Below are 22844 nucleotides of genomic sequence, written 5' to 3'. Positions count from 1 at the left end.
CATGTCCAAAGTCCGGCCCGGGGGCCAAATCCGGCCCGCGGTCGAATTTCATCCGGCCCTCGGCCCCCGTCATAAAATCAGTGCCGTCTGGCCCGCAGGTTGGGCGCAATGGAACACGTGTTGCATTGACTGAGGTCTCGTAGACTGGTGAGTGATGTTTCATAGAGTACTGCTTCCCTCTAGTGGCTAAATGATTAATAGCATTCACTAAATGAGCAATAGCATTTAGACACTAGAGGGCATCACTCACGAGTTAACAAGACATCACTCCGTGTTTATATTGACTGATATGTCATATTTCAAATGATCCTTGCAGTTGTGGATATGTGTATTGCTTGTTCATTTCCCTGTTGTTCGAGTCAAAGGTTTTGGGACTATTGAAAAGTCATGGTGATACATTTTATGTTTCAAATCAATCAATCTGCACTCAGGAGAAAAAGTCAAGTGAATAAGCAGTTGCATGTGATATACCTGTTTCAAATGAACCAAAAGAAATTCTTAAGATTGTTGAAATTAAAATAAAAATGGAAATGTGAAACAGACTGGCTTACTAAAATTTGTTGAACGATATTGTTCTTCAATGTAAAGAATGTCAGCCAAGGTCGGCCCTCCGACATTTTACCACATAAAATCTGGCCCTCTTGGCAAAAAGCTTGGACACCCCTGCCCTAAGCCAAGTAATCACCAAGACAGGTTATGGATACCACCTCAGAAATGGAGCTATAATCAGTCACCTCCTCTACATGGATGACAAAGCTGTATGCTAAGAGCGAAAGGGACATAGATTCCCTGATCCACACAACCAGGATCTACAGCAGCGACATTGGGATGTCATTCGGGCTTGAGAAATGTAGTCGGATGGTGACTAAGAGAGGAAAGGTAGTCCGCACTGAAGGGGTCTCACTCCCTGAAGGAACAATAGCAGACATTGAGGACAGCTACAAGTACCTTGGTATACCACAAGCCAATGGCAACCTCGAACTGGCAACAAGGAAAGCGGCTACGACCAAATACCTCCAGCGAGTGAGGCAAGTCCTAAGAAGCCAGCTCAATGGCAAGAATAAGACCCGGGCAATAAACAGCTATGCCCTGCCAGTGATCAGATACCCTGCAGGAATAATAAGGTGGCCAAAGGAAGAGATTCAGACCACGGACGTTAAGACCCGAAAGCTCCTAACCATGCATGGAGGGTTCCATCCCAAATCCAGCACCCTGAGACTGTACGCAATCCGAAAGGAAAGAGGCCGGGGACTAGTGAGTGTGAGAGCCACTGTCCAGGATGAAACATCCAAGCTCCATGAATACATCAAGGAGAAGGCTCCAACGGATGACCTACTCAGAGAATGTCTCAGACAATGGGGAACAGAAGATGAGGCGCTGGAAGAGGGACCATCATGGGAGGACAAGCCCCTACACGGGATGTACCACCGGACCATAACTGTGGCTGATCTCAAGAAGTCCTATCAGTGGCTCGAGAGGGCTGGCCTGAAGGACAGCACAGAGGCACTCATCCTGGCTGCTCAGGAGCAGGCCCTAAGCACCACAGCCATTGAGGCTCAAATATACCACACCAGACAAGACCCAAGGTGCAGGTTTGCAAAGAGGCATCTGAGACGATATAATAACTGCCTGATGTAAGATGCTGGAAGGAGAAGCCTACATCGGGGATGCCCATTTCATCGATCCTGATCAACCGGTAGATCTAGGATAGGTCCCAAGTGTATCTGAGGGGTTAGAGGAGAAGAAAAAAAAAACATTTGTGTGTCTTTGGACATTTTAGTAATATATTTTTTGTGATGAAAGGGGAGATGAAGTTGCTTTTGAAAATAACTGCTTTTAAATTCCACAAAATCAAGTGAATGTGTTAGGCCGCCTCATCAACATGTCAACGCCTATTATAGAAACAACAACCCCAAACTAAGACGGGTAGACCCAAATAAGGCAGCGACATTTTGAGAAAAGAAGTGGGTTTCATATGCAATTGAGCTTGCTTTCGGTATTTTTTCAAAGCTCTTGTCGTCTCTCATTCGATCGATCATTAGGTTGTTTCTGAACAACAATTTTTAGGTGTGATTACACTCATTAAAGGCACAATCAAGCATACCTGCACAATTTTACTATGCACAACAGTGCCGATGGTGCTCGCACAAAGCCTTGGACCAAGTCCTTTGAAGAGACCAGCTTTTCCATCAATCTTGATGATGTGTTTTGCTGAAACGTCAAGAAAAACAGAATTTTGAAGGAAAGGTACAGTGCATCAATGAAAGAAAAAGAAAGTATGAAAAACATAGCCGTCTATTTTTAATTCCAAGAAAACAACTTCATAAATTATAATAATGCATTGGAGCAGGGGTCGGCAATCTGCAGCTCAAGAGCCGCATGTGGCTCTTTAGCGCCCCAGAGTGGCTCCCTGGAGCTTTTTCTTACATAGTTATTTTTTTTTCCATATACATGTGACTCGTTTTGCTGACTTTTGCAGCTTCTCGCGGACTGTTTGCGGACCTAAAAAACACCCCAACAAAAATGTTTTTTAAAAAAAATATGTTTAATGTATTTTGTAATTCATAAACTAACCTAACTTAAACATGTTTAAATCTATTAGTATGCAGCATTAAGTGATGTTAATTACTTTAAAATGTACTTCTACGTGCATGTATACCATTAAATTTGGCCTTATAAATATGTACATGTACCTATGGACTGAGGGGGTCGCGACTTCGCGGATTTTCATTTATTGCGGGTGGTTTTGGTCCCCATTAACCGCGATAAACGAGGGATTACTGTGTATATTTTTTGTTTTAATATGGTTTCTCCAAGAGGACAAACATGACACAAACTAACATTTTCCAATGCTGTAAAAATGTGTCGAATAAATATTAAATTTCAACATTTCGTCAACGAGGTTTTGCGTCACCGCCTGCGACACACGTTTCCATTAGCAGGGGGGATGTCAGTCGGGGGGCTTTGGACTCCCCCCCCCTTCCCCCCACTCACAAACAAAAAAAACGCCTTTCATGTACATTTCACCGAGATTACTTGCAAATAATGGGAATCTGGGTGGCCGAGAGATGCATTTTTAAACGTTACACGTGAGCTACGATAGTTAGCATGCTGTGAAAGTGCCTCTTCATCTTTGCGGCCGTTATGGCTGTTGCTCAATACAACATGTGTGTGTAAGTGTGTGCATATGCGCGCATGTAACCGTAATGGGTCGATCGCAGGAGTTGGTTGATCAAAAAGTAGATCTTCCGTCAAAAAGTTTGGGCACCCCTGCTCTCCAGGATGAACTGCGGTGGGGGAGACACTTTTTAATCATGAATTCTCGTTGTGTATTTGTGGCCAACTTAGTCATGTAGATAGTAGGCTACTGTAGCTCATATAGATACATACAGCATGTGTTTCCTTCATTATAAGGCTTTTCATTTTTTGCGGCTCCAGACAGTATTTGTTATTTGTTTTTTTTTTGGTCCAATATGGCTCTCTCAACATTTTGGGTTGCCGACCCCTGCATTGGAGCAACAGGGGTACCGATCGCAAGGACAACTACTTTAAAATGGACTTAGCTCAGGCATGGGAGGTTGGGATTTCACAGTGAATCAAACACTGGTTGGTATTATTATTATTGTTATTATCATTATGCACAAATTCTAGAATTACAGTAATACATCCAGTGATAATATTTACAGTTTACCACCAGAGAGTCCCAGGGACTCGCTGATCAGAAAAGTACGAGTCCCGTTATGCATTTCGAGAGTCCCAAATTTTGAATTTTGAAATGGTCTACTTATTCAATTCATATCCTATGATCATAATTACATATACATACAATTATAAATAAACGCTGCAAAATGTATAATTTTGTAGCAGGCTACATTTCCAGGATTTCGGAAATTCACGGTAACCGTTGTTCGGTTCCGTCGGATTACCCAATGGGAAACCACAGTAACTCATTTTGGGTTCCATAAACGTTCATCATTGGAACCCATTTTTGTATTTTGACTGATATTCATAATCAAGATTTCTGAAACTCAAAAGTATAATGTTTCAAGGGTAAATGCTTGAAAACTATGCATTAACAATGAACATTCCATCTGTAGCTGTGTACTCCAGGTTTATTCAACAAAATAAATGGATCAAAATATGGCATCATATGGCATCATGAATACAACACACCAAAAAAATCAGAGCATTTTTTCCAATCTCACACTGCAAAGATTAATTTACTGGCCATCAATTAATATAGGTAAGTATTGATGTGGCTTGACGTCCTCTTCACAAGACAATGCATGTGTAATCTACTATCAATTTGACGACAGAATCTAACACACGTCATCATTAGTTCTACCAACAGTTAACATTAGCATTACTGCACGTTGTGATGAATGTTTTATTCTTAAAGTTACCGTGATACAAAACAGTAAGTTATAGAATAACCAATACAGTTTCATAATATTTTTCATGGCGTTTAGCCTATACGGTGATCCATCGCTATTTCGCGGTTCGTTTATCGCGGCTTCAGTGCATCGCGGATTTTTTCAAACACATTCATAAAAAAAATTTTTTTTGGGGGTGGGGTGGGGGGGGGGGGGGAGTCCGCAAAAAGTCTGCAAACGGTCCGCGAAGAGCAGCGAACGTCAGCAAAACAACTGAGTCACAAAGAGCATCATAAACTGTACATGTAGGGTGAGGGGGGGCTGAGAAGATGTAGCAAAAGCCATCTTGATTGGCTGTGCATCTTCTATCTTATCACGCGGGTTACTCTTGATCTTTAATCGTGTCCAAGTGTTAACCATACGTGCTAGTTTGTGCGTGTGTTTGTGTGCGCGCAGCGCGTGAGTGTGGCTGAGCGAGAGAGAGAGAGAGAGAGAAGGCTTATAAGAACAAAAACAGGTCACAATGTTGCACTCGTGGGATCGCTGGCCTGTGTGTGTGTGTGTGTGTGTGTGTGTGTGTGTGTGTCATAGTTTTTTGTTTTGTTTTGACAGAGAAATTTCCTTGCGTCCCAAAAACGCACAGTATTTGGAACTGGGCGTCCCGCGGGAAAATTGTGCGTCTAGGACGCGGGACGCAGTGGTAACGAGATGACTGTACATCAATCTCATTCCACATTGTCATCATCATCTTTTCCTTTCCACATGTGCAGTTAGGGGTCGCCACAGCGTGACCCTCCTTTTCCAGCGTAGCCTATCTTGTACATTCTCCTATCTAACAACAGTTGCCACTCACCATCAACCGCCTCCCTCACCATTAACCGTCTCTTAGGTCTTCATCTTGTTCCCTTTCTCTACACTGCCATCCTCATTACCCTTGTCCCGATATCCTCACTGTCTCTCCTCTGGACTTTTCCAAACCGTCTAAGTCTGCTCTCGCTAACTTTTAACACAAAACATCTAACCTTGGTGTGTCCCCGATTAACTCATTCCTAATCGTAATCCATCCTGGTCATTCCAAGCAAAAGTGTATGAGAAATCATTAACGTTCGTGCAGGGTGATGTAGGAAAAAAAAACATTTAACACGATATAGGCCATTTTATGTCACGATAACGGTATAATATCAGAATCATCTTCATTGGCCAAGTATGTAGAACACAAGGAATTTGTCTCCGGTATAGTGTTTATTTTATCAGCCATTTTTCAAATTTAGTTTCAATTTTAAGTCCCCAAATTTTTTTCTATTTGTATAGTTTGTCCACAATTTATCCTGGTGTTAGTCAAGACAATCATTTTACCCTTTTACATTTTTGTCAGCAGATTTTCATGTTTAAACACAAAGTTCATGTATGAGAATATAGGTTAAAGTTTTGAATGATGTGTGGCCTTTTGTTAGATCTACTCACTGTCATTTTTTCTGTCTCATTTTTTTAATCAAATTTTCTGACTTCTTCCAGTTAATTCAGTTTTAGCTGTTGCTCCTTGATGTACAGCGTCCTTGAGAATCTCAAAAGGCACTTCCAAATTGAATTTGAATTGAATACAACTTTATTGTGAAATGTGCTGTAATATGTTATTATTATTATTATTATTATTATTATTATTACATCGTCAGAATGGCTCCATAAAAAAGAAAGCTGTTCAAGTGTGTTATTGGAAGTGTTTGTCATACAGGAGCAGAAAGATCTCTTCTTGTGTTTGGCAAGAAAACATGTATGTGTCGTTGCTTTGATTTTCATTCGGCAGATAAAAGAGAAAACACTTTCTGGTGAGCAATGCAATCAAAAACATTAAAATGGTCAAAGGGAATTTGGAGCGAATCAATCTTTTATGTGACATTTTCATATCACACTTAGGATTTTTTTTACCAGTGTGTGTGCAAAACAGAAATAAGTGGAAACGCATCAATATAAAGACATAAAACACTTAAAAAACAGATCTATTTATTTGTCATTATCTTCAAACGTGGGGCGGGGGAAGGGAAGAGGACTACAGCCATTGAAAGAGTCATCTCCCATAATAACATGGAAAAAAAAATCTGATTCAAGTGGTCCTTTTTATGTCTGTTTCTTTTCTGATTCATTGGTTGATTTTGGCATACAAATTCAGGTTTGCCTGTAAAAAATAACATACAGTAATTCATTTATTTCAATGGGAAATACTATGTCTTTTGACAAAGGTTGCAAGTTACAAATGAGCTGACAAAACCAATCCAGTTCGGAACTAGAGGTTCCACTGTATTTATAGTATTAGCCAGCTTAACTATGATTGGGGCGCCACGATGGGCGACTGGTTAGTATGTCCACCTCACCGTGCAGAGTCCGATTCCAGGCCGTGGCCTTCCTGTGTGGAGTGTGCATGTTCTCCCAGTGCCTGCGTGGATTTTCTCCGGGTACTCCAGTTTCCTCGCACATTCCGAAAACATGTGTGCCAGGTTAATGGAACGCTCCAAACTGTCCCAAGGCGTGAGTGTGAGCGCAAATGTTTGTTGGTCTGTGTGTGCCCTGCAATTGGCTAGAAACCAGTTGAGAGTGTACCCTGCCAACTGCCCAAAGACAGCTGGAATAGGCTCCAGCACACCCACGATTCTTGTGAAGGTAAGCGCATTAGAAAATGGATTGATGGATAATTATGTTTGTTTAAACCAGAGTGCTGAATTCTAATTTGGAGTTTTGTGATCTGTACATTACCTTGGGTTTTCTAATCGTATTTTTTCCTCATCAATTGCTCAATTATTATACAACCCATTCAGAAATATTTCCATTAAAATATTTACACTTAAGTTTGTATCGCAACACATGCAGCTATATTTCATTACAGTGAATTTAAACCATGATATCAATGTTGTATCACACTGCTCAGCCCTATTCGAACCTTAAGATAATCGGGCCCGATTTTCTTTGCACGTGTACGAACCAGGTTTTTCAGAGTCAGACTTACCATAAGCAAACAGCCCAGGCAATTGGTAGACCTGCCTGCCAAATATGTTTCTGCCAAGTGTAGGAGGGAGTGGCTCGTGTCCAACCTATGAATACCAATAAGAAATATACATCTGTTTAAACCATCTGAACTTTGTTTGGACACATGTATCAGCAGCTGTCCTAAATTTTGGCTTCAATACATCACGTATTCATATTTACAGAGCCAATGCAATTGCCTGAGTAGGCTTTAATTTTGAAGCTTGACTTGTCTTTTTGACATAGCCGCTTGCACAGTCATAGTTATTAAGGCCATTACATATTTCTTACCAACATCAAAACAAACACCTCCCCAAAATCATATTCACTCACTAATTTAGGACGCTAAGAAACCACTTCACAATTACACCATAATTGTATGATAGAGCACAAATCTTTGGCGTTTGCGGCACAGGTGCATTCAATAATTTGGACAGCAAATGCCGCCTTACTCGCTGTCGCAAGAGTGAAGCCGCCGGTAGCCATCTTACTGTCGAAGCTGATCTATGTTGAATCTAGATTTCTTTGGAGCTGTTCACATTTTCTGTCTCGAGGTCAGTTCTTCTCATTTCATGTTCGCAAAAAATAACAATTAAAATCAAACCAACCCCACAAACTGTTGCCTTTGTGTCGAGTCGTTTAAGAGAGTTCAAGGCTGGTACCATAATGCTCCAATTTACTGATCAATATATGGTGATTTATGGTATCAAAATTAACAAACAGTCCTATTGTTGATTTCATTTCATCTATGAATCAATCATTCAATAAGATTTGCTCTAAATCCATCCTGATTGTCAGAGTCTGGTAGCTTATCTATTCTTGAAAGGTTTTACATTTAATTTGGGGAAATTGTGGTAGAAGGGAGACGGGTATGTAATTTATGTTTGTCAACAGTTTTGTAAATTAGAATGATTTTTGCAGTTTCATTTTTTTCAGGAATTGCCCAATTTGAAACGATTGAAAGTTAGTGACGTTCGAAGTTCTCAATGTACATTAGTGGCTTAGAGATTCCCAAATTTAAATTTATCTATTTTACCATTTCCATATCAATTTGAAACAATCAGAAGATGGTTCATCTTTGCAAATATTAACAATATTAATTAGAATTTCTTTGACAGCATGTGTGAAGAGAATTTGGACAGGAAGAAGAAAAAACAGTAGGGAAAAAGACGAAGCTAAATATAATTTGGGTTGTGTTGTTTGTGGAGTTATTTTTTGTACACGCTTATATAAGGTTATTATTTTGATGTGGGGGAAAATAACACTACATACAGGTAGTTTAGTTTCTTTTGAAATGTTATTGTTGCACAACTTGCTCCAGTTTACTGGTGGCTAGCTTAAGGGTAGCGAGACTTCGTTTAACGTAAAATAAATATTACCTGCGTCCAATACATATTCCAAGGCCATAGAGTATACCTGTATAGCTTCTTCTTTAGACCATATCATCGCACAATGTTGTGGAAAAGTAACGATTTTGTAATCCTGCGCACACACTCACCACACGCCAACATCAATATAATAGTGTTGACAACTGCTCGCAATATAACAATACGCGAATGATTTAAGGAACCTACTGAATGAAGGTGCATTGCGGTTCCAAGATTACTGTACATTCAAAATCGAATTGGTAAACCTACTTCACCTCCACCGACTTCCCAGTCCCAACATAAAAGAAGGTCAAAACGGACAGTTCGCCAATTGTAAGATTAGTCGTGGTAGTGCAGATAACACAATTTGGAATGTTGTGTTAAATATGCTGTATACTTAATCAGGTCAAAAATGTACATGGAATATAGCATTATATCCTGTTGGTCCCTTAAGTAAAGGGGGTGATGAAATACTTTTTCATGTTAAAACAGTTCACTAATCTTAAAGTCAGCGGTTAGTTCAAACAAGCGAACTTAGAATTATGGATTATCCCTAATAGCATTTGGGCAATTAAAGACTTTCTAGCAGATGCCATCTGAACCAAATTCAACCCTCTTACCTGAACCAATACTTTGATGTACATCAAAGGATGAGACAGGACAGTAAGCCCGGACCCCAATATTACTTGGCTGCACGTGTCCGCCATTTTTAGTGCTACAGCTCCACCGGAAGGTATTCTGTGCACTTTCTTTAGACAGAAACCTCGATCACAGTATTCAAAATATAAGTACTGCCATCTAGTGTTGAATTCCTTGATGGTAGACCTCAAAGACCATTTGCGTGAAAGCGTGAAAGCATAAGTGGCCTGCCTAGTGTGCCCTAGACTTGGTCTGGTTGCGGGATAACAAAAATCAATATTTTATTTTATATATATATTATCAGGCGAAAAGGTCATAATTGCTGATTTCGAAGGCCTTTTATTATGAAATGCAACTCAGATCACAATGAAAGTACTGTGAGTGGATCCACGGGGTGGTCCAGTGTGCTTGAGACCTTCCAGTCTTAGTCTGGATGTGCGCTGCTGAATTCTGTAGTGATTGTAAACATGAAAGTGGAATGGTGGACGACTCGTGAGCATGTCCCACCTCACAGTGCTGAGGTCATAGGTTCGATTTTTGTGTAGAGTTTGCATGTTCTCCCCGTACCGGAGTGGGTTCTTTCCAGGTACTCGGAATTTCCTGCCAAACATTCATTCCGAAAACATACAACAGCACAGTCGGTTTATTCATCACTCGAAATTGTCCATAGGTGTGAATGCGAATGGTTGTTTGTCTACATGAGTGCCCTGTGTTTCAGATAATGGATGCATGTAAACATGAAATGTTCTTTTTAGGAAGGCAAGAAACCAAGGCATTACAGCAATCAATTTAATTTGTGACAAAAGCAGGTATTACCGTCCCTTTTTGGGGAAGAGAGAGAAAGGAGTGGACACTGGCGATGTTCAAGCGATAAAACATATTTTTGTAAATTTCTTAATATGTGAATTAAAAGTGAGATCAAAGTCTAAAATAACACCCAGGTTTTTCAAAAGAGTGGACACTAGCGATGTTCAAGTGATAAAACATATTTTTGTGAATTTCTTAATATTTGTTTGTTTGTTTATTGAACATAAAATATGTGAAATAAAAGTGAAATCAAAGTCCAAAACAACACCCAGGTTTTTTACCTGAGGTGAGGAGTGTAAAGGATGTGCTCATATTATAGTTAAGTTTGTGTGGAAAAAAATCAGTAATGTGTGAGCATTGTAGTTGTGTGTGCACATGCCCGTATCGGGGACGCAATGCTGAAATATATAAGCGATGACCACTCACACTCTTCGAAGGATTTTATTTATTTTTTTACATGTTGCTTTGCTTCTGTGTATCATATTCATTGGCTTAAAACACACCATATTTGTGCTGAACTCTAAAAGCCAAAGATGGATTGCACTTAAGATGTACATCGTTAAAAACCCAATTGCCAGAAAAAAAGGGAAAAAAGTAATGCTGGCACCACGAGATGCGTGTACAATAAACATGGTTTTAACTGTCATGCAATGCAACGTTTGTACTGTATTTGAATACAATACAGTGATGGGAAAAAAATTATTCCTTTCCAGTTTTGATTACCGTACTTTAATAACAAACAACAAAAGTTCAATCATGGTTGACAGACGCTCAGTTCCAAAGGATGAAAAGGGTCTGTCTTTATTTTATTTTTTTTTACTATTCATGGTTGAATTATGTACACAAGCAAACCTTGTTGTTATACTAACATTTTATAAATAAAGACATCATTGATGGTTGACTACGGCTTAAATTGTAATGTTACCATGTTGCAAGCATGTCTCTGTTGACATCAAATGCATGCAGCCTCCACTATATCAGCTGTGAGATTTTGCTGACATGCTCTGAGTGCCTCAATCAACTCTCCTGTACGAGCTTCGGCTCCTCGACTCTTCCTCCATTCCTTCAGTAGCTCTCTGACCGTCTCATCCAGATCTGTTGGAAACCTCAAAGAGATAGATTTCAGCTTTGTTTCACTCAAACAAAGTTCGCGTCCTAATTTTCGCCAGGTCCCCCCCACGTTCTCGGCGATCACTTTGGTGGCAATTTCCAGCTTGGCTGAAAAACAAAGTGAGAAAAAATCAGGAGGAAACATTATTTGTATGTGAAATATGACAGCAAGTTAAATAGAAACTTATATATATATATATAAAAAATGTGTATAAATTCATGGTTGTGTATGTGTATATACACACACACACACACACACACACACACACACACGCAAAGAGCGAAGATCCCGTGGGACTTCCAGATCCAGACTGACAAGACGGTAATGGCGAACCAACCAGATATCGTGATCATAGATAAAGGGCAGAGGAAAGCCGTTGTAGTGGATGTAGCGGTCCCAAGTGATGGAAACATCAGGAAGAAGGAACATGAGAAACTCGAGAAATATCAAGGGCTCAGAGAGGAGCTGGAGAGAGCCTGGAAGGTAATGGTGACAGTCGTGCCTGTGGTGGTCGGAGCACTCGGGGCAGTGACCCCCAAACTAGATGAGTGGTTGCAACAGATCCCTGGAGCAACATCGGACATCTCAGTCCAGAAATGTGCAGTGCTGGGAACAGCAAGGATACTGCGCAGAACCCTCAAGCTTCCTGGCCTCTGGTAGAGGACCCGAGCTGAATGAGGGACGGACACCACCCAAGGGGTGAGACGAGGATATATATATATTTTTATGTGTGTATATATATATATATATATATATATATATATATACATATACATATACATATACATATACATATACATATATATATATTAGAGCTGTCAGTTTAGCGCGTTTTTATTGGCATTAATTTAAATGAATTTTAACGGGATTAAAAATTTTCTCGCGAGATTAACGCGGCACACGTCACAAGCGGATGTTACGTTGCTCTATAAATACACCAGAAACAAAACAACAAGAGCGCTGCAGAAGTCCACGCCCATGTCTGTTTTGCCAGCCACGGCAGCGCGAGACACCGAAAACGGATACTTAAAGAGTTTATGAATGGAAAGTTTAATTTTAAAAGGTTGCCAAATTGCTCACTGACAAGACCAAAGTTATCTGTTCTTCTCTCTCTCTCTGTATCATACAGGTATACGATGTATGCCACTGACGCGATTGTTACTTGTTTGGAACTATTTTTTGTGGAAGGTTACAGCGTTCCGTGTCCATATAAATACAGCGGGTGGAGCTTCTCTGTGTTCGTCTGACAGTGACAGTGCGCTACAGTGGTAGCGACCTAGCGAAAGTAAAATGTCTCCAGTGTTGTCATTGAACCAAGTGTAGTCATTCGAAATGAGGTCTACACAAAACCGTAGAGAGAGACTTCCGCGCAAGAAGGACCAACACAATCAACATATCCTGACTATGTTAGGGGGAGTGAACCCCCCCCCCCCCCCTTCAGAATGGTTTGCCCCTGCAGCACGGGAGAAGTGCTTGCGCTTGTTTGTACGGCCGACAGTTTTGAATACAGCGGCACATAACGAACACTGGTGTCCGGGATCTCGTTATTCTCCAACAAACATACAGAAACAGACTGCTGTGTTCAAAGCAAACTTGAGAAAAATTAAGTATACAACCATGGTTTAAATCTACTATAGGATGAGTACTAGTGTACCTTAGATGTGCACTATATAATGTTATATTGCTCTGTTTTGATTTCATAAAAAAAGCTGTTAAAGCAGCTGTTGTGTGACAAAATATTTTTTTCACCGTTATTGATGGACAGTAATATTGTGTGGGAGATTATGTGTGAATAACTGCACCAAGTGAAAAATGTTCATGTAAAATTGAAAATCGAAATTGTTATTTCAGTAAATATTTGCATTTGGCACATAGAAAACTGATTCATGATTCCATGTTGATGAGAGCATTAAAATGGGGGAAAAAATAGGACAAAATGTAAAAGGAAATTCAGAAACGATAAAAAATGTGTGAGTAATCACGATTAATTTTTTTGTTCATTTGAGTTAATTATGACAGTTGCATTTTTAATTAGATTAAATATTTTAATCGTTTGACAGCTCTAATATATATATAAAATACACACCCCCGCACACACTTACTAGTTCTTTTAGATGTCAATAAAATGGTTTTGTTAGTTTTTACAATTAAAAAAATTTAATTTGTGATTGGATGGTCCAAACCCCGGAAGCAGAACTTCCGCCTCCATGGCCGAAAGCTTTCGGCTCATAAGACACGTGTCAAGGCAAAATAAAAGATGAGCTTTCGGGCTCACGCATGCACTATGGCAGCATAGAACGACACCGAATGGACAAGGTTGTGTTTGGTGAAATGTCTCATTTCACGGATATGTTCAGTGACATCATTGATCAGCACACAAATTATGACTTCACAGTCTATCAGAGATGCATCTTCCCCTGGCCTGAGGTAAGATTCCCCTTTACAGGACTTGATGTTTTGTTTTATGAAATCAGTTAACCAATGCAGCTTGATAACCCAGTTGGATCAAATTTCAAAGTGAATTCGATGTTACTGCTGTTCGAGTGTCAAGAATAAGCGGACCAGATTCAAGTCAAATGATAAGAAACATTAACACAAAAGCGCCCACATTAATAAATCGTTTCCGGAATACTAGTTTAAAGCTATTGGAAGTGTAGTAAAATAATGACAACAATTTCTGTACTTCCATAAATATTGTTGGAAAGAAAAGGTAACATGTTTCCGTGGCGTCAAATTTGACTTGGGGAAAGGTGCGGCACAGTCTACTTATCAGTCAATATTGTCTGTAAAATGAAACTACAGTATACCTCTCTCCGTTTCGCTAAGTTGAGTGCCAGCACATTCCGATAGTGACTGACAGCTGCTCAACTTTTCCTCCAGATCTTGTCGGTTTATTAGTTTGAGAAGTTCCGACAACAACTCTGTTTTATCTTGATTTAGCAGTCCTCTCTCGGTCAGACACTGGAACAGTTTGAATCCGTTATCGATCGTTTCCAACTCCCTTTTTCCAACTTTGTAGCCGCACAGATACTTGAGACGGTCCAGCTGCTCGGTGGTAAGCTGGCTGGATATATCCAGTAAAAGTGCGTTAAAATGCAAAGAGGCCATAGCTTGGACACGGAGATTTCGTTGAAACTGTCGTCCCGAAACCAGTTTTACTTTCACTTCCGTGTATTTGTCCCTTACTGGTGAAATAGAAGAGCATAGTCCACGGATCAATTATCAACCATAGTTGCTGATGATCTAAGTTTTAATTATTTCATTACTGAAAACTGTAAATGCTACACACGCGTACCAAAGTTTCAGCCATCGAACATGAACAAGAATTTGTTCATGCCAACAAACCACATCACACTCGAAAAGACGATGTATTTTCATTTATACTGGACATTACGGTAATACTCGCTCAACGGGCTGCCAGGACAACCGTCAAAATAAAAGCTAGGAAATAATACATGAATATCAATGCATACAGAATTAAAATATGGATCAAATTGAATACGTGTATGAATTACAAAAAAGATTAGAAGTAATTGTTAGGGTACCGCAAGACCAGTCCATAGATCTGGACGACACAAGTCCACGCCAAGACTCCACCAAAAGAGGTCTGATGAAATCTTAGTTTTGCATTTCAAAAATAAAAATAGTCTAAAAACTCCATATTTTACTGTCATACATCCATTTTCTAATCCGCATATTCTTACGAGGTTCCCGGGACTCAGGTGTGCCGGAGCCTATCCCAGCCGTCTTCAGACAGTCGACAGGGCATACAAAGACATATAACCATTCGCACTTAGAATCACACGGAGGGACAATTAAGAGTGTACCATTAACCAGAGGTCCCCAACCCTCCGGGCAGCGGACCGGTATCGGTCCGTGCGTCATTTGGTACCAGGTCGCACAGAAAGAATACATAACTTCCATTACTTCCGTTTTATTCATTTTTGAATCTGAAGATGTTTTATTTTGAGGAAAAAAATGGATCTCTGTTACATGTGTCTACAATGTGTCACTCTTGATGCAGGTGAAGGCCCGCTTCTCAGTCAGTCACGTTTGCGGATAAAATGAAACCCAGGAGTTCGCAAAATAAGTAAAAAAAAAAAAAACAAAGATCTTTGGAAAGTTTCATTGGGAAGGGGGAAAGGCCCACCCAGGAAACAGAGGAGGAGCCTTCGACTTTCAAGGAAAAGAAGGCTACATTTAATAGACAGTGTCAGGAGTCGTACTTGAAAAAACGGATTGATCACAACGTGAGATTCCCACGCACCAAGCCCAGTCTGCATAATATGCAGCGATGGTGAGTCGTATTTTTCATGCACTTTGTATTTGCGGTCTATCTTATTTTGAAGGCACGTGTAAACATTACCATAGCGACCAGAGAGTGTTGCGGCCACACAAGACGTTCCTCGTGTCATGATTCGTGTTTATTATTGTGTTTCGAAAATACCACAGTTTTCATGCGAGTCATACATACCTGTCAACCGTTTGGACCGCCAACCTGTATAAACTACCAAAAAAATCCTTATAAAGAGCAAAAAGTCCTTATAACATACCAAAGCATTTTATACAATACAATACGTGCTGGTTTATATCAACACATAACATAAAACACAGTCGTGCAGTCCTAACCACCTTTCCGTTTATATGTCAAAATAAGGGCAGAACCCCCGCCCCCCAACCCCTCACGAAATTTTCAACGATATTTATTGTAGATCTCCATAATACAATGTCTGGTTAATGTCTAATCATCATTCTACTTAGTGGTATTACTGTGTTCAGAGTTGTATTCCTGCGTTACTTTTTTCACCAACTTCAAATCATTTGGAGTTGATGAAACAAAAACCCGGAAATTTTCAGAATACGGCCATATATGTAAGATTCACCACAAAATCTGTACGAACTATGGCTAAACCGTATGAGATGACAGGTATGGTCATATCAAATTATTTTGTTGTATTTATGTGGGGTTTAACAGCCGGTCCCTGAAAATATTATCTGACATTAAACCGGTCCGTGAGACAAAAAAGGTTGAGGACCCCTGCAATTAACCGATGGTGCATGTTTTTGGAATGCAGGAGGAAGCAGGAATACCCGAAGAAAAGCCATGCAGGCACAATGGGCCTGGAATTGAATCTGCACGGTGAGGCGGATGTGTTAACCAGTCAACCACCGTGGCACCCTTTTCACTCATTACCTCTGATTAAAAAAATTTTTTTAAATAATCTTTTCAGTATCGCAAGAATGGTCCAGATCTACGGGACACTAGAAAGAGGTCCAATCCAAATCTGGTGCTGTATGTAAAAAAAAAAAAAGAAAAGAAAAGAAAAAGCCCCCTGAAATCTGCATATTTCAATGAAATTACAGTAAATATTCCCATCCCTGGAATTCTATACAAAGGAATATCCTTCACCCGGAATAAAAACCTATGCATTGACATTTTGGCTACGTTATTATGTGTTACCGGAAGTTGCGTAACGGAAATTCCACTACCCGTCACCCGGATGGAGGTGTAATGCCGCGGGAGCTTAAATACACGCAACGCCCACCCGATGCGACAGAAAATACTGAAGAAATGGGTTCGCATCGCCGTTTTCATTTATCAGATTCAAAACGAAGACATGTAAGCGACCTTTTATTGGCGTGCGTTTTACTGTAATTGCGAAAGATTTTAACTTTATTCACTTACGTCGTGTAGATCATCGCATCGAAACGTAGAAGAACTGTAACGACTGGAGCGGAGCGAGTGAAATGCATCCGTTTGAGCAGGCTGTACACAAAGTTAAAAAGATCCAGCAGACACTTGGAGTCGGAAAGACGCAAATTACGAAACTTTATGTAGCCTGGTCTTAGGAAAGACTGTACTGGACACAAAATAATGTTTAGGTGGGCTTTATTCCCGACTGAACAATGAAGAATTGTTCAGCATTAAGATGAAAGACTGAGATCTTAACTGAATTTTAAAAGAGGTCGAACAGGGATTTAAGAGATCAAAGAAAATTATTTAACAGATTACAGACAATTACACCACAATAGACAACAGCAGTGGCTTGCTTAATAGGAAAACAGAAATAAAAATACATTATTTACAAGCCACAATACTTCTTAGTGCAGAACAAATAATCATTACAACCCAATGTTTTATTTCGATATGTTCCGGTGTGTTGGATGTGTACAAAGCACGTGGTCAACCATAAATGATCTCCCCTCTAAAGAACAGATAACACAGTTCATATAATTTACAGTAAAAAAACATATTTACATCTTATAACATTGCGAACACTTACGCTGTACAGCTGTTCACACGACTCACTAGTGGTAGATGTCAAACTCCAACCCAAACCACTCCAGATATTGTGCTCTACAAATACCATTCAACTAATTAATCATCTGTCCAAAATTAACACCTAACATGCGTCATGGTAAACTAGTTACCAATTACCTGAATATCGCCAGGGTTACGAGGACGATCATGGGTGTATCAAGTTGGGACAAGCAGTGGGCACAGTTCAGCGACTACCCTCCTTTACGTGCATGTCACCCTTTCTGGTCTGATTCTTACACGCTGCATATGTTCCCGCGTGTTTTGATCTAGTGTGGCTCTTAAAGTGACAGTGCTACATTTGTTAAACAAGGAAGCCTTCACTACAAGCATCTAAGTAAGGTTCACCTGGTTACATTTAAAAAACAAGACATCGATTCAACTCTTGATGACAAGCCACCATCCAGCAAGGAAGCAATGCAAATGGCAACAAAAATACTTCAGTATGCACAAGAATTACCAGACATCAGTGATCAACGGGACAGTTACTTGCAACTTGCAAGAAAACTGTATGACACACAGGCAAACATTGTCATAAACCAAAGAATGCATCCAACAAAACAATCCAAAATACAAATTTCTTTCCCTAGACAGAAAAAAATAAACATTAAATACTGTATGTATTTTACTGTTGTGATTATTTTGGGTTACACCTGTATTGCAGTTTTTGTTATACAAACCATTTTTGGACAGTATATTTTTGTATTTTATTGATTGTGTTGTTACACAAGCATTTCGTCATCATACTTTCAGGTTCATAAAGGACATGTACCATGCTCATTTCCCAAATGAGGGATTTCTGTTATCAGGGCAAATTGGACAGCGCAAACACGAATCCGTACTAGAGAATATTTACTGTACTCCCAATTTAAAAAAAAAATAAACACACAAAAAAAAGAATCCTTTCATCCAATAGGCCATGACAGGAGTCCTCTAAAAGAGTTCCCAATCATATCTGGTGTTTCATTTCAAAATTAAATCCCCCTGAAAATAACACATGTATTTCACCCATCATTATCACCGATCCAAAAAAAAAGAAGAAACTTTCACAATTGCCAGAGAAGCACAGTGCTGGATGACAGTAAACCACCACATCTCTCTGTGTTACAGTAATGTGAAGGTCTTCTTTTTAATTTTCAATGAATATTTGATGATTGTTTGAGCAGTTTCTGCTTCTATTTAAAATAGAGTGAAAAAATGAGTGAAATGAGAACACCGAGGACACTTTATGTTGATAAATATTTTTATGTGCACAAATCTTTATCATAAATGTTGACTTTTTTTTTCAAATTGGTAATATAATTTTAGTAGTTCCAGAGATGCCATTACACATGGATTTATGGATTTCCAATGGCCAATAACAAATATATGTAAAAAATGGTTCGCCATTACCATCTTGTCAGTCTGGATCTGGAAGTGCCACAGGATCTTCGCTCTGTCATTCTCCACCATCTTCAGAGGTGTTTCCCATTTTGACCTTGGGGTTTCCAGTCCATACTCCGTACAGATGTTTCGGTAGACTATGCCAGCCACCTGGTTGTGGCATTCCATGTAGGCTTTCCCTGCCAGCATCTTACACCCTGCAGTTATGTGTTGGATCGTCTCGGGTGCCTCTTTGCACAACCTACACCTTGGGTCTTGTCTGGTGTGGTATATCTGGGTCTCAATGACTCTGGTGCTCAGGGCCTGCTCCTGAGCAGCCAGGATGAGTGCCTCTGTGCTGTCCTTCAGGCTAGCCCTCTCTAGCCACTGATAGAACTTCTTGAGATCAGCCACTTCAGTTATGGTCCGGTGGTACATCCCTGTAGGGGCTTGTCATCCCATGATGGTCCCTCTTCCAGCGCCTCATGCTCTGTTCCCCATTGCGCCACAAGCTAACGCTAACACGGCAATACAAACGCTAGCCGAACAAGTAAACAAACTCGAACTAAAATACCCAGAGTCACCCCTGATCATCATGTAAGTGAGACAATGTGCAAAGTAATTCCTTGTGTGTTCTACATACTTGGCCAATAAGGATGATTCCGATTCTGATTGTCTGAGACATTCTCTGAGTACGTGTTAGAGGAATCTATGAGCTAAATTGTATCATGTTTAAAGTTTCATTTAATCTGGGCACATCTAAACGTTTGGGTGGGTATCCAGCACCCCCAAATTCCTGTGCACAAAGCCGAAGGGCTGTTGAAGTCCACAATTAGCACATCAATACAGGTGGCCGACCACAGGGGAGAAGGCGAAACTCGGTCACAAAAGGGGAATGAATAATTCAGGAACAGCGGTTGAGCAACAAAAGACGAGTTGAGAATACCCGTCGTGCCCAGGGGACATTGGCCATCCGCAAAGTCTGCAACATGTTAATTCGATGTAAACCAGACAGAAAAGGTGCCAATGTACTGATGGTTCAAGTTTGAAAAACAGGTAACCAATCACGACCGAGGGCCAGACCGGGGGTGCGGCATGCAAATATAGAGGGCAGTGTTTTTCTTGTATTTTGCATATGTTACAATAAAATGTTGAACTCACGGAGACGGGACTTTGAGTGTGATCGCGGAGCAACTAACCGTTGTTCGCTCAAAGAGGTGCGCTTCCGCCGATATTGAAGACAATTTTCCTGTGAGCCGAGTCGTTTCTTTAACTTTGTCCGAGAAAATCTCTTACAGTACGTCATTCGTTGGAGCCTTCTCCTTGATGTATTCATGGAGCTTTGATTTTTCATGGTCCGTGGTCTGAATCTCTTCCTTTGGCCACCTTATTATTCCTGCAGGGTATCTAATCACTGGCAGGGCATAGCTGTTTATTGCCCAGGTCTTATTCTTATCATTGAGCTGGCTTCTTCGGGTTTGCCTCACTCGCTGGAGGTATTTGGCCGTTGCCACTTTCCAGTTGCCAGTTTGAGGTTGGCATTGGCTTGTGGTATACCGAGGTACTTGTAGCTGTCCTCAATGTCTGCTATTGTTCCTTCAGGGAGTGAGACCCCTTCAGTGCGGACTCCCTTTCCTCTCTTAGTAACAAACCGACTACATTTCTCAAGCCCGAATGACATCCCGATGTCGCTGCTGTAGATCCTGGTTGTGTGGATCAGGGAGTCTCTGTCCCTTTCGCTCTTAGCATACAGCTTTATGTCATCCATGTAGAGGAGGTGACTGATCGTAGCTCCATTTCTGAGGCGGTATCCATAGCCTGTCTTGGTGATGACATGGCTTCGGGGGTTCAGTCCTATGCAGAACAGCAGTGGGAAGAGTGCATCACCTTGGTATATGCCACATTTGATGGACACTTGGGTAAGTGGCTTGGCATTGGTTTCAAGTGTGGTTTTCCATATCCTCATCGAGTTCGCAACGAAGGCTCTTAGGTCCTGCTCACCTTCTACAACTCCAAGCATTCAATGATCCATGTATGTGGCATTGAGTCATAGGCTTTCTTGTAATCAATCAAGGCTGTGCACAGGTTGGTACGTCGGGACCTGCAGTCTTGTGCGACTGTTCTGTCAACCAGGAGCTGATGTTTGGCTCCTCTGGTATCTCTACCATTGCCCTTCTGTGCTTCACTCATGTACTGATCCGTGTGTCCACTTATCTTAGCCGCAAAGATGCCTGACATGAGCTTCCATGTTGTGGAGAGACAGGTTATTGGCTGATAGTTGGATGGAATAGCACTCTTTGAGGGATCCTTCATGGTCAGGATAGTTCACCCTTCGGTTCGCGATCCTGGATGAGTCCCAACTGGTTCATTTGTGCTGCTAGGCGGTCATGGAGTGCTGTGAGTTTCTTTTGCCAGAAGGTGTTGACCATGTCCGGGCCTGGTACTGTCCAGTTTTTCATATCTGAGACTCTTTCCTGTATGTCTGCCACTGTTATGGTAACTGGATTCTGTTCAGGGAGGTGTCTGTGCTCCTCTCTCAGGGTCACCAGCCATTGTGCACTGCTGTTATGTGCAACCTCCTTCTCCCATATGCCTTTCCAGTACCTTTCAGTTTCCAGTCTTGGTGGGTCAGCTCTGTTGTTAGGACCCTGCCACTGAGCGTACACTTTCGCAGGTTGTGTTGCGAACAGCCTGTTTATTTGTCTGGCCTCATTCTCTTTCGTGTACTTCTTTAGGTAGCTGGACACGGCTTGGAGCCTTTGTTTGGCAGTTTCGAGCGCTTCAGATATTGTCATCTGGAGGTACCTCTCGGATATCAGCCTTTTCATCACACCTCTCTGGGCCTCCGTCAATTGACTCACATCTTTCCGACCCGCCTTGATCTTAGCCTCCATGGTGGTCGTTCGTCTTTTCCATGGTGGGAAACGTATCTCATGGCTTCCATGGTTGCTCTTATAGCTAAGCATATTTATGATCACTGATGCTAAAGTTTATATCAGCTCATTGGTTTCTGTGATCGTTAAGGTCGGGATCGCCCTCAGTGCTGCATTCACACTCTCAATGAGACTTTCAGGTGGCACTTCACATAGCCGTTGTAATCGGTTTCTAGGTTGCCCAGCATTCATTCTCACCATGATCTTAGCTTTCAGGTCAGTTGCTGCCTTGCTCAACATTCATTGGGGCTGGCCTCCCAATCTCATCATCTGCATTCATTGGGGCTTGCCTCCCAATCTCTGGTATGACCTCCTCTGATCTGGCAGCCTGGGGCCCTTTACTATGGAATCTGCGTTGTACCTCATCACGCTCAAATTGCGACAGCAATTGCCGTTTGTGGATGTTGGAACACTGAGCTACTATTTGTTTCGTGGTCAACCGTGACTGTGGGTTTCGAAGTACCCATTCAGCCTGCATTCTCTGCATGTAACATCTCTGACTAGAGTTGCTTGAGTAGTAGTTTCCAACAGAGCCATGTTATCTCATCTTGCCCATCTCTGCTTTGTTCCAGTAGCCAATTTTTCATCAAGGTGCTTTGGTTCCCCAGCACCCGACGCAGACCTTGTTTTGCCGTGCGACATCTGAGCTGGCATGTCATTCGTTTTATTGTCTCTCATCATTGTATGAGATAGGCAATAGCGTTAAGGGTCTTGCCCAAGGACCCACACTGGATGGTGTTCTGTGCTCATCCGTGCCCCAAGATTAACGCGGCACACGTCACAGCGGATGTTACGTTGCTCTTTCAATAAACCAGAAGCAAAACAACAAGCGCGCTGCAAAGGTCCACGCACATGTTTGTTTGCCAGCCACGGCAGCGCGAGACACTGAAAAAGGATACTTAAAGAGTTTCTGAATGG

At 41.1% G+C, this 22844-nt stretch overlaps 2 protein-coding genes across 7 annotated transcripts in view; both read right to left on the bottom strand.

The window, feature by feature from the left end:
* The window catches only part of mtch2 (mitochondrial carrier homolog 2), a 49291-nt gene that overhangs the window by 24652 nt on the left and 1795 nt on the right, over positions 1–22844 (bottom strand). For 2 of the 5 annotated variants that reach the window (XM_052064016.1, XM_052064017.1), the window contains exons 2-4: positions 9376–9445; positions 7372–7456; positions 2105–2211 (exon numbers count right to left, since the gene is read on the bottom strand). In XM_052064016.1, coding sequence (XP_051919976.1) covers positions 2105–2211; positions 7372–7456; positions 9376–9399 — 216 coding nt within the window. In that variant the 5' untranslated portion in view covers positions 9400–9445. Of the gene's footprint in view, positions 1–2104; positions 2212–6742; positions 6837–7371; positions 7457–9375; positions 9514–22844 lie in introns of those variants that run through there. The other 3 variants (XM_052064018.1, XM_052064020.1, XM_052064019.1) reach the window with 3 other exon arrangements.
* Positions 10927–14711, bottom strand: fadd (Fas (tnfrsf6)-associated via death domain). 2 transcript variants are annotated; one of them, XM_052064043.1, is made up of 3 exons: positions 14608–14711; positions 14120–14497; positions 10927–11419 (listed from the first exon to the last, which is right to left on the bottom strand). In XM_052064043.1, the coding sequence occupies exons 2-3, from the start codon at positions 14418–14420 to the stop codon at positions 11154–11156; spliced, it is 567 nt and encodes a 188-aa protein (XP_051920003.1). In that variant the 5' UTR covers positions 14421–14497; positions 14608–14711; the 3' UTR covers positions 10927–11153. The 2 variants fall into 2 exon arrangements, with proteins under 2 accessions (XP_051920003.1, XP_051920002.1); XM_052064042.1 differs by having other exon boundaries at positions 14120–14690.

This window comes from Hippocampus zosterae, chromosome 4 (assembly GCF_025434085.1).
Source record: "Hippocampus zosterae strain Florida chromosome 4, ASM2543408v3, whole genome shotgun sequence".
NCBI lineage: Eukaryota > Metazoa > Chordata > Actinopteri > Syngnathiformes > Syngnathidae > Hippocampus > Hippocampus zosterae.
This window is presented reverse-complemented; position numbering and strand designations above follow the sequence as displayed.